We start from the raw sequence: 14,190 nt of genomic DNA on the forward strand, positions 1-14,190 counted from the left end.
ATTGAAAGAGTTAAAGTAAGCAATGAGGAAACTAAACTACCACTCTTTGTGGATGATATGGTGGTATACCTAGAGAATCAAATAAAAAACTAGTTGAAATGATTACTTTAGGAAAGTTACAGGATACAAAATAAATCCACAGAAATCATCAACATTTCTATATATTACCAACAAAATCCAGCAGCAAGAGTTAGAACGAGAAATTACATTTAAAACCAATCTAGACAATATAAAGTACTTGGGAACCTATTTGCTAAGACAAATCCAAGTATTATATGAATATAATTACAAAACATTTTTCACACAAAGTCAGATCTAAACAATTGGAAAAACATTAATTGCTCATGGGTAGGTAGTCTGATGGAATATACTAAAAATGATAATCCTACCTAAATTAATTTATTCAGTGCCATATCTATCAAACTACAAAAAAAATCCCCAACTTTCATAGAACTTGAAAAAACGACATAAAATTCATCTGGACAATCAAAAAGACAAGAATATCCAGTGAACTAATGGGAAAAATGAAGGAAGGAGACCTAACAGCATCAAATCTCAAACTGTACTATAAAGCAGTAATCATCAAAGCAATCTGGTATTGGCTAAGACATAGAATGGTGGAGCAATTGAATAATTGAATAGAATAGAGTTGACCTCAACAATCCAGTGTTTGATAACCCCAAACATCCCAGCTTTGTGTATAAGAACTCACTATTTGACAAAAACTGGGAAAATTGAAAAAGAATATGGTAAAAATTAGGTATAGAATAATATCTCACACCCTATACCAAGATACGGTCATAACAGGCATATGATTTAGACATAAAGAATGATATTATTAGTAACTTAGGGGAACATAGAATAGTTTACCTGTCAGATATATGGAGAGGGGAAGATTTTTTTGACCAATTGAAATAGAAAACATTACAAGATGTAAAATGAATAATTTTGATTATATTAAATTAAGAAGGTTTTGTACAAACAAAACCAATGCAACCAAAATTAGAAGGGAAGCAACAAACTGGGGGAAATTTTTAAGAGAAGATTCTCTGATTAAGGTCCTATTTCTCAAATATATAAAGCACTAAGTCAAATTTATAAGAAAAATACTTATAGCTGTTCTTTTTGTGATGGCAAAGAATTAGAAACTAGAAAGATGCCCCATCAATTGGAAAATGGCTGAAGAAAGTGTGGTATATGATGGTGATGGAATATTATTGTGCTATAAGGAATGATGAACAGGATGATTTCACAAACAGCCAGAAAGACTTTCATGAACTGATGCAGGGTGAACTAAGCAGAATTAGGAAAATATGTACACAGGAATAGCAATATTGTTGAATGATCAAATATGATAGACTTGGGTATTATCTGAAATACGATGATCCAGGACAATTTTGAGGCACTTAAGACAACGAATGCTATCAACTTCTAGAGAAAGAAGTGATAAAGAAGGAATGCAGATGAAATCATAGGATTTTTCACGTGTTTATTTGGGTACAAGTTTTGGGGTTTGGGTTTTATAAGATTATTCTCTTTCAAAAATGAAAAACACAGAAGTATGTTTTGCATCATAATACATGTATAACCCATATTGAATTGCTTGCCAGCTCTGGGAATAGGGAGGGAAGAAGAGAGGGAGGGAGACAATTTGGATCATATAACTTTGGAAAACTTATGGAAATCTGTTATTTCCTGTAATTGACAAAAACATAAATACATGCATTAAAAATAAATTTGAAGAAATTAAAGAAAGAAAATCCCAGAGCATCCCATATATACAGTACAGCTGAGCATGGCAGAATACCTTTTGGCATATCTTCTTCAAAACATGGATTTGTAGGAAAGGAGAGGAGGGAGGAGCCAGAGGCCCTGGTGTTAGGGACCGTAGAAACCATTAGGTCCAGCAGAGTCCCAATTGGCCAAAGATGGCATAGGGAGTTAGAGGAAGAGGTAGGATAAGAACCTTTTTTAAAACCCACATCGCTTCCTGAGGATTTTCTCCTCGGACTTGTAAATGTCATTATGAGAGCAGGAGTTAGTTTTTAATAACCTTCTTGATTCAGGAACAGCAGCTGTAACAATAAGGTGGAGATTAATTTTGTCCTCCAGTAGTTTCCTCCCTTCATTTTCCACCCTTGGTTGGTATGCTGCTGATCCTGGCTGTGGTTTCCGAGGGGTGTTGTATGTTGTTTTGGGCAAGTGAATCAGTGCCACCATTGAGCTCAGTGGGTGCTGCCTGCATGGCCTGGACAAGTAGCAGCTGCTTCGGAAGAAATTTCAAAATGTTCTTTGGCTTTCTCTTTTGTAGGAGAACTTAAACTTGGCATTGAATTCGGCCTCTGCAATTGGGTGCCACGTGGTCAACATTGGGGCCGAGGACTTACGGGCCGGAAAGCCCCATCTTGTCCTGGGTCTGCTTTGGCAAATCATTAAGATTGGACTGTTTGCCGACATTGAGCTCAGCAGAAATGAAGGTAACCCCTCGTCAGGCTGTTCTGAGGCCTGTGGATTGGGTGGCACATGCCATCATTTAAGGGAGGTGCTTAAGAGGACGGAAGTTTAATGCAATAGAGTGCTTGAGGAAAGAGTTGAGCTTGATGGTGAGGAATTGGCTTTCCAGTGAGGTACGTGGTGGCTAGAATCAGGAGGCTTCACGTGCTCTTAATAACTACCTGCACCCTCTAGATGTCAGGGCCCCCGAAGCAGTGGATTAGCAGTCAGATCCTGAGGACCCGCGTTCCAGGCCCTTGTGTGACCTCCAACAAAGCACTATTATACTTCTGTGGACCTCAGTTAATAGCCTCTGCAAAAGCAGGGGGTTGAACCATTTGGCCTCTATAATTTCCCTTTGAGCTTGATTGGGCAACACAGTAAGGAAGGGCATAATACCATCCCATAGCCTTTCCTGATGGACCTGGACTTTGCTCTCTTACTGTGAACATGCTATAAAACTGCCCCCTTGGGTGTCGTCTTGGAGCTGAGGGAACTGAAGGTTAAAGATAGAGAGGGACAATGACTGACCCAGAGCTAGTAAGTACCATAGCCAAAATTTGAACCGAGGTCCATTAGGGAGGAAAAGAGTATATAGGGAAAGAGAAAGCCCATTGGGCTTCGAGTCCCAGCATGGCTGCTTATGAGCAGCATAACCTCTAGGGTTCCTTGCAGTTCAGCCTCTAACCACAGAGTCAGCTGAGAGCACCCTAGGTCTTTTTTGAGGGTATAAGGCTCCCGGGTTGTCTTTGATCTTTGGATGAAGACCAGAGTGTTTCTTTATTGCAGAGCCACATCAAGCTCTTTTGAAATTCTCTTGAGTAAAGGATGCCAGGGGAATTGGGTGAGCCAGTTAAGAGCCTCAGACATAAGGGCAGCAAGTCTGGAAGCTGGCCAGCCACTGAGGTGCAGGGGCAGCTCAATACACCTTGAATGTGATTATAATGGGTCTGCTGGTGCTCTGTCTTGTATGTAGCCTTAGCAGCCTTACTCCGAGATGGTGAGACCTTGGAGGATCTCATGAAGTTATCTCCAGAAGAACTACTGCTCCGGTGGGCCAACTTCCATCTGGAAAACTCAGGCTGGCACAAAATCAACAACCTTAGCTCTGACATCAAGGTAACACACGCAGAAAGGCACAACAAAAGGGCAGCAGACTGGAGCTAGGATTTCCTAGGACCTCAGGGTCCTAGGAATGGGTGCTCAGAGAAAGCAGCCATGCAATCGGCCCTTTGTTAGGATGGGAGGAGACAACAGTGATAGCTTTTCTATCTACCACATGCTGAGTGTAGGGTGCCAGAGCTGTAACTCGAGTGGGGTGCCTTGGCTTGGGGTCTCCGATATTGACATTGGGTAAATGAATTTCCTTTTATGTCATCCTGGAAACTACTGGTCCTGTACCTCACAATCATTCCGTTCCCCTTGCCCTCACTAGGGCTGGGGGAGGAGGCAAGGTATCATCAGTAGAAGATGAAGCAGCATGCTAGTGGGTAGGCATTGGGGTGGGGAGAAGGTATCTAACCATTCCCTCTCCCATTGATTCTGTACCACCAATTGGACTACCTCATGGCAAACCCTGCCCTCACCCCAACCCTTCCTGTTCCACCACTAACTTGCCTTAGAAGAGTCTTTAGAGACCAAGTACAATCCCTTCATTTTATAGAGGAGAAAACTGAGGCTCAGACTACATTGTCCAAGGGACTGAGCTTTCTATTCTAGGCCGTAAGAGACCTGCTGACTTGAGTTGGTGTCCTCAGACATTCCCTCAACTCAGCTCCTTTGGAACTTTAGGAATAACATTCCTCTTATGTTTTGCTCAGCATTTGATGCTACCATAGTAATGATTAGCAGAGAGAAACTGTCAAGCAGAGGCATTAATACCCTTCTCTAGCCACCTGCTTCCTTTGCCCATTCAGGGAGATGAAAGATAATCCCTGTGGCAAAAAGCCTGGACCTTCCAATCCTCAGCTGCTGGGACAGGCTCAGGCCCTCCATCAGACACCATTGTCACCTGTCCTGAGAGCACATTGGGGTGGGAACAGCAGGCTTGACATGAAAGCAATCAGTCCTTTCAGGGACAACTTCTGGGCTGGAGTGAGGGGAGCACAGTGGGCTGTGGGATATAATGAACTCTTGGGCTCTAAATGGCTTAGTTTGGGAATGCCTTTACATCTTTGCTTCTGAAAAGTTGTGCTTTCAGCTGGATTTCTGGACTCAATGCAAGTGTCCCACACTCCAGGGATCTCCTAGGACCATGATGGCAAACCTATGGCACATGTGCCAAAGATTGCATGCAGAGACCTCTGTGGGCACATGCTCTGTTCGCAGCAGAGTTGGTTACTAGAAGGGCAGAGGGCCTCAGGTGGAGCTGCTCCCTCCCCCCTTCTCCACCATTCCTCTGTGCTTATACTTTCTTCCTCTCCTGACTGGGGTAAGGTGGTGGTGGTGGGTTGGGGCATGGCACTGTAGTCTCTAAAAAGGTTCTCCATCACTGCCCTAGGGTGAATCCTTTTATAAAGTAAATGGTCCTTTGGTGACCGTAAGTGTGCTCTTCTAGTTTAAGTTCAATTTTTCCTATGCCATGTGTTCTTCAAACCTGTGGGCTCTGCCTTCCAGTTGGATAGGCTGTTCTCTTTATAATCTTCTCTCCTGCTCTCTTCCCTCTGGGATAGCAGCTGTAGTTGTTCTCTGGGCATGCATGTCCTTGAGGTGGGGGTTGTGATGATGAGGATCCTGCAATGATTGGACAGGAGTGGGGATGACTGCTGCTCATTTGTGCCTCTGCCGTGCCCCCACTATGGCCCAATTCTGCTATTCTTGAAAACGTACCATCTTTAAAAGAGGCTTCTAGTTTGGTTGGCTCTTCCACTTAAGAACATCTAAAACTCTAGCTTGGAGGTTTTACACATATTCTAGCAAGTGGCATTTTGTGATCATTTAATTCTTTTTTTCCTCCTCTTCTGATGCTTCCTGGACTTCTGTTCTCCTGCCTTTGTTCCATTGCTTGGTTTATCTGCCAAGCTCATTGACTTCAGTAATTCAGTAAAGGTACAGAACTAGCCATGTGTTCACGTATAGTGTTGCAGTGGGAACTGTATTAAAAGGAAGAGAAATGGGAAACGCATTTCTTGAAGTCATTGCATGGTTCGAATGTGTTGGGGGGCCGGGAATGTCTTCTGTGAATGGAGGTCCACATAGCACATAGTCTCCTAGACCTCAACTTCGAGGCCTTTCAAAACATGATGAACAAATGAAGCATGGTCGTCCTTGGTAGAATGGAAGTACCTTGAAGCCGGGACCCTTTCTGGTTTTGTTTGGTTTTTTCCTCTTGGTATCCTCAGTGTCTGATGAATCCTTGTTCATTTGGGAGTTGGATTCTTCTTGACCTCCTTCCCTTTTTGCAGGATTCCAGAGCCTACTTCCATCTTCTAAATCAGATTGCTCCGAAAGGCCAGAAAGAAGGGGAACCCCAGATTGACATTAGCATGGCCGGTTTCAATGTAAGTATCCTGGGAGTGGAGGGGGTAGGAATCACATCAATGGACATCATTTAGGTCATGCTAAAAGGCTTTGTTTTTTGGATGTGGGAAACAACAGGTATGCCATCCCGATCCCTTCCTCTCTTTAGGGGGAAGCCCCATTGGGTGCTTCTCATGCTCTAAAGTTCTCAGGGTGCTACACACTCATTACTTCTTTGGGGCCTGTCCTGTTGGGGAGGATTTGAACCCAGGCCTTTCCAACCCCAAGACTCGCAGCCTGTTTGTCGCTCAGTCACAAAGCAGGCGTTTGCTTTGGAGGAGCCAGCTCTTTGCCTAATTGATCTGCCTTTCCCCTGCTGCTGGCCAATACAGAGTCAGGGGGTGCTTATCTGCTTTTGGTTTCCTTTCCAGGAAAAGGATGATCTAAAGAGAGCTGAGTACATGCTCCAGCAGGCAGATAGACTGGGCTGCCGACAGTTTGTCACCCCCGCTGATGTGGTCAGTGGCAATCCCAAGCTGAACTTGGCTTTTGTGGCCAACCTGTTTAACAAGTACCCAGCACTCACCAAGCCTGAGAACCAGGACATCGACTGGACGCTGCTTGAAGGTTTGTGCCTCACACCGACCTTGGGGCCAGAGGCTGGCTGGGTTTAAGCTATGAACATCTTGCTAGGCCTAGTCAAAGGTTTTGAGGTTTAAGTTGAGTATCGCCATCTCTCAACGAGTGGCCAAAGAAGCTGGCACTAGAGTGGTGTTTTCCAGGCCAAACTCAGCCCCACGGCAGAGCCCCTACCTCCCAGGGTTGTTGTGAAAGCACTTAGCCCAGTACATGGCACATGTAAGCGGCACTATAGAAAGGCCTAGCTAGCCCCTGAATTACCAAATGGAAGGAGGGCCACAGATTCTCATCAGCGTGGCCTACTCCCATTTCCCCAAGTCAGCTCCTCTCTCTGGTCATGGCAGTCGCACTGCCCTGTTGGGCAGAATTGCAGCATGAAGGTCTAAGCTGGAGGAGGGCAAAGGAGAGACCCTTACAGATGCTGTTGCCTTCTTGAAATTGGAATCCTTCTGCAGGTCTTCATTGAGGCTATGAATTAGCCAAGTAGGTTCCTAATGTTAAATCGGTTACTTAGCCAATTTGGGGAGCTTTCTTTCAGTGAGACCTTTGCCCTAGGGCAGAAGGCATCAAATTAGGATTCTGGACAAAGAGACCTTGTTCTAGTCCCTTCCTTCTCTGGGCTTCAGTTTCCTCCTGTAAAATAAGGGAGTTGATTTGAAAGAGGCCTAGAGGCTGTGGTAATTCTATGTGGTCAGAGACTGACCTGGTTAAATCTTCAGATCTTTTGAGGAAGAAAGCAGTCAAGGCTCAATGGTTAATTATTTGATCAGCAGTACATAGCAGATTTAGGATTTGAACCAATGTGTTCAGACACAAACTCCAGGGCCATTTAAAGTCATCCCCTGCTGCCCTCCACACTGCATTTCTTTCCTTTTTTGTGTGACTGGAAGGCCTCTTGAAGTTCTCTCTTCTCCCTTTCATTCCCTCCTGGCCACGTTTCATAGCACGTCCCCACTCATGATCTCCAAGTGCCTTTCCCTCAACCTTTCGTACTCCTCAGAGGCAGAGGCGGCTTAAGAGGCAGAGCAAGGGCAAGCTGAGAATTCCATGTGTTGGCCTGGCCCTCCTATGAACTAGCTTTGCAAACTGTAGGCAGATGGGGGAGCCGGGCCTACCTTGATGGGTAGGACCGTCTTCCTGAATGTTTGCAGGTGTCCCCATGTTCACTTCATCTGTTGCATTAATAGATCTCATTCCTGATCATGAAGAAAACGTGGAGGGAGGCATAGCGTAGTGTAGGCCCAAGCCTACATTGACATTTGCACCCATGCACGTGCGCATTGCAGCTTCCACCTTTCATGTTGTATAAGCTTGTGTCTCAAGGGCTGCCTGCACACACACACATTTGGGTGCTCTTTGGAAATATTTATAAAGCCGATTTCCAACAGGAGAAACGCGAGAAGAAAGGACTTTCCGTAACTGGATGAATTCTCTTGGTGTTAACCCTCACGTAAACCATCTGTATGGGTAAGTCCACCTGGCCAAATGGAGGGCCCTTGAATTTGGGGGTTTGTTTCCTTCTAAACCCTAACCTTAAAAAGGTAATTTCATAATTTTAAAAATGCTAGTTATAATATTAATTTTAATTAATTGAACTAAAACTTGGTAATACGGAGCAGCAGCATGAATTCTGGGAATTCATTCAGGTGGCATTTCCTTTTGGCTTAGACTCAATACTAGCACCTTGATTCTGAGGAAGAATGGTGAGTGTTAAGTGACTTTCCCAAGGTCACACTCCTAGGAAGTATCTGAGGCCACATTTGAACCCGGAACCGCCTGTCTTAGGACTCAGGCTGCAGCCTAGCCCATGTTCTGGCTGCCACAGTTCCCAAATATTTAAGACAGCATGCCACTCCTCTACTCAAGAAGCTTCAGTGGGATCCCTTTTGTCTTTTCACCCTTAGAATAGGCTGAGTGGTGGGGGAGTTCTCACAGGAGGTAAGCTTGTGACTGGTGGTTTGGCAGTATCAATAGTGCTTTGTTGTAGGTGCTGCTTAGGGCAGTAGACAGAATGCTGGGCTTGGATTCAAATCCTAGTTTTGCTACTTAAGCTTTATGAGCCTCAGTACTCATATGAACTGGGTGGCCCCTAAATTTCTGCCCAGCTCTAGCCATGTAATTTAAGTCCTCAGTGGGATAAGATCTGCCCTGCTCGAAGGCATTCCCCACCCTTTTATGCTGTGTCCTTGCTTCTCTCACCTCTTTTCTGTACTGTTGTCATGGTTTTTGGAATCTGCAGACATTTGGTTGCTGCCGGAGAACCCCAAATGAGTCAGAGGGAGTCTCCCTGTGGTTCTGGATGTCGGGTAGCTGGGGAAAAAGCCCATGCTACGTTTGCAGGAGAGGATGCTGGAGGAAGGGGATGAGCATTATTTTCTTCGGCCTCTGGGCTCACCAGGGCCCGATTCCCTGAAAGCACTGACCCCCTTCCCCTTCTTTGCTCTTCTGTCTAGTGATCTGCAGGATGCCCTGGTCATCTTACAGCTGTATGAAAGGATTAAAGTCCCCGTTGACTGGAATAAGGTCAACAAGCCTCCATACCCTAAGCTTGGTGCCAACATGAAAAAGGTAGCTGTTGGGGCTGGGCTGAGGTTCCCTTCTGGGCTTTGTTTGTTGTTGCTTTTGGAATTCTTCACTTGATTTTTGTGTGTCTGTACCCAGCTAGAAAATTGCAACTATGCCGTGGATTTGGGGAAGCACCCTGCCAAATTCTCCCTGGTTGGCATTGGTGGGCAGGATCTGAATGATGGCAACCCAACCCTGACACTAGCTGTGGTCTGGCAGCTTATGAGAAGGTGGGTAGTGACATCACGGACCTTGAGAATGGGCCCTGGTTTGATAGCTCTGAGATGGCAGACAGTGGTTTAAGGAAGAGCTCAAGTGAGAAGTGGTGGGAAATGATGCCATGTTGGGCCTCCTGCCCGTAGAATTAGACCAGGAACGTGACACTAAAGCTTATCCAGTTGACAATAACATAGTTTACCAGTCATGACGGCCCCAGTAAAAATGGAGGGAATGTAAGTAAAATGATCTGAAGATTCCATTGTGCCTGAGCACTGGCATATGCCCTACTTGCCTCTGGGAGGAGATCTGCAATGCTCCTTATAGGGGGAGTTGAAAGCTGCCTACCTGTCAATCATTTCATCAGACCCTTCAAGGCAGTGTGGCATAGTGGATAATGTTGGGTATGGATGGGGTCAGGAAGGGCTGCTCTCACAGATGAGGTCCGCTTACCCTTGCCTCTCCTGCAGATACACACTGAATGTCTTGGAAGACCTTGGTGATGGCCAAAAAGCTAATGACGACATCATCGTGAACTGGGTGAACAGAACACTAGGGGAAGCTGGGAAGTCAACCTCTATTCAGAGCTTTAAAGTAAGCCAACGTGGTGGGCAGCTTCCCATCCCCGCTTTCCACCTGGGGTCCCAGGTAACCCATTTTGAAATGCTTTTTGGTTCTGTTTTGTACCAGGACAAGACAATCAGCTCAAGTTTGGCGGTTGTGGATTTAATCGACGCCATCCAGCCAGGATGCATTAACTATGACTTAGTGAAGAGTGGGAACCTGACTGAAGAGGATAGGCACAACAATGCCAAGTGAGTGGGTCCCAGGGGCTTGTGATCCTGTTCTCTCTCCCATCTTCTCTTGGTTCTAAGCATTTTCAGGCCTTGCTGTTTAAATGCTAACCTACAGAGGTAAGGCTGACCTTTCAGTGGAAAGGGTACCCTAGACACAGACTCTGGAGAGCCACAGGTTCACGTCCTACCTGATACTTCCAGCTTGGGTGACCATGGGCCAACCTACTGAATCTCTGGTTCTATTTCCTAATCTGTCAAATTGAGCTACCTCTTAGACCGCCAACTTGGCAGGGCTGTTGTGAAGATCAAATCTGTAAGTCTCAGGTTCTTCCCCTCTTTGGGTTCTGGACCCCTCCTCCTCCTCACAATGATGTGTTTAAATCATTGAAGGAAACGCTACATTTTAGTTAAGAGGCTAGTGAAGACAAAGTTTCCCACCCAGACTTCTGGAAATCTGTCCAAGGAGCCCTTGTGGCCTTCAGACTCATAACTCCTGCTTTAAGTGATGGGTAGATGCCAGCTATATAAGACATTGCAGCTGCAGCTTCCATGCCTTTCTGCACAGATTGTCGCCCTTGCTGGTGTATACTTTCTAGCTCCTCTGCTCCAGGAAGCTGTTCCCAATTTCTCTGAGCTCCTAGGGCTCTCTCCCGACTTCATTCTGTCTGTCTCTCCTAATTTTTGGCCTTTGCCTTTGTATTTCCAGAGCCCAGAAAATCACAGGGGTAGATGATTCAAAAGCCAAATGAGCTTTTTGTCTCACAGGGCAGCGGATTCAGGAAGGCCTCCTACTGGGATGCTCTCCCCCACCCCACACATATGGGTGTCCCCTGAGGCGGGGGTGGGAGTCTTCTCATGACATAAAGGAGTTGTAGCCAAGGAAGCCCTGACATCTCCCTGGGTCCTTGCCATAGTCCCAAGAGCTGGGTAGAGGAGGAGATGTTTGACAGATAAGAAAGAGACTCAGAGAGGTGGAGAAGCCATTCAGTCCCCCAAATTCTAACAGCTAGGAAGGCCTCTGGCCACCTCGCCTCCCTGGGCCTCTCCCTCAGAGAGGGGTTTGCTGTCTATGGAAAACAAGGGTGCCCCAAAGCTTCATTTAGAGGCATCAATAAGCTGGATTCAACACAAACACTTCCTGTGCACTAGCTTGGGGCGCCCCCAGCAGGGCCTACATCAAGAGATCATCACTGCAAATGCAAAGCTCACCTGGCTCCGTCTGCACTCTGTAAATGGGGAAGAGATTTTTCTAGCTCATGCAAGTGACTGTAGTTGGTAAGGCCCATCCGCCCACCCACCATGTGCCAGAAACCAGGAAGAAAAAAATCAGTCACAGAGGAAGACTTAAGTATCCTCCTCGACTTACACAGACACTGCCTGGCTACCTTTTCTGGAGTCTGCTTCAACAAAACGGGTCTTTGCTGGCCTCAGGGAGTTTTCAGTCTTGGAAGAGAGGGGGCCAGAGCCAAGTCACTTAGAACAAGGAGCAGGGGGCGAGTATGTATGACTCCTAGCTGAGAGCAGTGTGAGCAGGACTGGTGATGCCCGGGGCCCCTGTTAGGGCTATCTCATCAACAAGAACCTTTCTTTTTCCTTGGAACATAGGTATGCCGTGTCGATGGCCAGGAAAATTGGAGCCAGGGTCTACGCTCTTCCTGAAGACCTTGTGGAAGTGAAACCCAAGATGGTCATGACAGTATTTGCCTGCTTGATGGGCAGAGGGATGAAGAGGGTATAAAAGAGTCCATCCAAATGCAAACAGAAACCCTTGCCTCTCCCACCCCTCCCCCCCTCCCTGCATGACTCCCAGATCAGCTATTTCTAGTATGAAATGCTGTTGGCTTACGAACTGTTGACCTTTAAAGGACTTTTAGTCATCATCATCACCACCATCATCCGAGTTCTCAGGGAGAGAACACAGGGAAAGTGCCATTTGTCAAGAGCACATAAAATGGATTCCTCGCCAAACCATTGGACTCTCTCCCCTTAGAATGCCATGCCGCAGTTCCCGATTGTTCTATGTTATTTCTGTATTTTCCCACTAGGGTTTGCTCCAACGGATTGGTCTGAATCCTGCTAGACAGTAATTTCACATTTTACCCATCAGCTTAGTTCCCCATTGGGATCCTTGGGGATTATTTTTGTAGATTTGAAGTTGCTTAGCAGAAAGTACTCTAAGATTGCATCAGGTTCTCGTTTTTCTAAGGATCACTGTTCTTCACAGTGTTCTTTCTACGTGGTGCTTTTTTTTGTACATCCAAAGGTTTGGCTCCTTTATCAACAAGGCTGCAACAGTTTTTGCTACCCTTTCTCCCCTTCCATACCCCCTACTTTTTTTTAAAAGCCTCTTCAAGGTAGAATATAGCCTTTAGGGAGTGGGGAATGTGTCTTAAACCTTCATCTGCTTTTCCAAGTGTGGACAACTATCAGATGCCACAAACTGAACGACTTCATGAATCCATTTGGGGTTGGGTTTGATCCAAGTCTTTTCCTTTTTTTAAAAATTGAAAATGCTGTTGAATAGAAGATATTTTTAGGGGAGGGAGTGCTATGAATAGCTGCAGTTAGTCTAGGGTAGAGGCAGTGTGCTGATTCAAAAAGTAAATACACTAGTGGGCTTTCCACCTAAAACAAGGAGCAGTGATCACCAAAGAAGGAAGAAAAATGTACCCATAGGTCTTAATGTACTCTTGCTTTGGCAAGCTGTTTGCTCTATTTTCAAGGTCATATTGTTATTCTAAGCTATTAAAAGTGCTGTAATTTGGTGACAAATATTAGTTCAAATAAAAGACATTTAATTACAAACTGGTCTCTTCTGTGTGTTTGATTTCACGTTTGGTGCTTTTTTCCGTCTGCTTTTATTCGGACCCGTTTCCTTGTCCCTTCTCCCTGAGTTGGGAGTTGAGAATCGATGGAATAATAAAGGCAAACACCAGGGAGGTGAGGCAGCTCTCTACTTTTTCAGAGCTCTTTCCCCACAAATCGCTGCTGCTTGTCCCCCTTGCCTGATGAGATCATCTGAAGAGGACAGCTGGCCCCCTGGCTAGTGGTGGCAGCAGCTGATCTAAGAAGGCAAATTGCTCTGCCATCTTTGTATGGTATTATAGCCTAGAGGCCCATTTGTGACTTGGGACCCCCAGCTATAAATGAACGTCCTTAGAAAAGGAGAACTTGTATGAATGCTGGAGGGGATGTGGCAAAATGGGGACACTAATTCATTGCTGGTGGAGTTGTGAATCAATCCAACCATTCTGGAGGGCAATTTGGAACTATGCCCAAAGAGTGCTAAAAGACTGTCTGCCCTTTGATCCAGCCATAGCACTGCTGGGTTTGTACCCCAAAGAGATAATAAGGAAAAAGACTTGTACAAGAATATTCATAGCTGTGCTCTTTGTGGTGGCAAAAAATTGGAAACTGAGGGGCTGCCCATCAATTGGGGAATGGCTGAGCAAATTGTGGTATATGTTGGTGATGGAATACTATTGTGCTAAAAGGAATAATAAAGTGGAGCAATTCCATGGAGAGTGGAACAACCTCCAGGAAGTGATGCAGAGCGAGAGGAGCAGAACCAGGAAAACATTGTACACAGAGACTGATACATTGTGGTACAATTGAAGGTGATGGACTTCTACATTAGTGGCAGTGTAATGTCCCTGAACAATCTGCAGGGATCTAGGAGAAAAAACACTATCCATAAGCAGAGGACAAACGGTGGGAGTAAAAACACCGAGGAAAAGCAACTGCCTGACTACAGGGGTGGAGGGGATATGATTGGGGAGAGATGCTAAATGAACACTCTAATGCAAACACCAACAACATGGAAATGGGTTTGAATCAAGAACACATGTGATACCCAGTGGAATTGCGTGTGGGCTATGGGAGGGGGGAGGGGGGGAGGGAAGAAAAGAAGATGATCTTTGTTTCCAATGAATAATGTTTGGAAATGACCAAATAAAAAGAAAAAAGAAAAGGAAAACTTGTGACCCAGTCGGTCCCACGGAGTGCTGTGCCTTTGAGGTAC

The 14,190-nt window shown here is 45.5% G+C and overlaps 1 protein-coding gene across 2 annotated transcripts in view; it reads left to right on the forward strand.

Annotated features, from left to right (window-relative positions):
• PLS3 (plastin 3) overlaps positions 1-12,974 on the forward strand; it is a 121,296-nt gene extending 108,322 nt beyond the window's left edge. For both annotated transcript variants that reach the window (XM_007507527.3, XM_056809297.1), the window contains 10 exons: positions 2,312-2,477; positions 3,470-3,612; positions 5,898-5,993; positions 6,384-6,579; positions 7,980-8,058; positions 9,045-9,159; positions 9,253-9,386; positions 9,843-9,966; positions 10,063-10,187; positions 11,775-12,974. In XM_007507527.3, the coding sequence (XP_007507589.1) occupies positions 2,312-2,477; positions 3,470-3,612; positions 5,898-5,993; positions 6,384-6,579; positions 7,980-8,058; positions 9,045-9,159; positions 9,253-9,386; positions 9,843-9,966; positions 10,063-10,187; positions 11,775-11,907 (1,311 nt within the window). In that variant the 3' untranslated portion in view covers positions 11,908-12,974. The remainder of the gene's footprint in view (positions 1-2,311; positions 2,478-3,469; positions 3,613-5,897; positions 5,994-6,383; positions 6,580-7,979; positions 8,059-9,044; positions 9,160-9,252; positions 9,387-9,842; positions 9,967-10,062; positions 10,188-11,774) is intronic.
• Positions 12,975-14,190: the final 1,216 nt, after the last annotated feature.

The sequence above is a fragment of the Monodelphis domestica genome, chromosome X (genome assembly GCF_027887165.1).
Source record: "Monodelphis domestica isolate mMonDom1 chromosome X, mMonDom1.pri, whole genome shotgun sequence".
In the NCBI taxonomy this organism is placed as follows: domain Eukaryota; kingdom Metazoa; phylum Chordata; class Mammalia; order Didelphimorphia; family Didelphidae; genus Monodelphis; species Monodelphis domestica.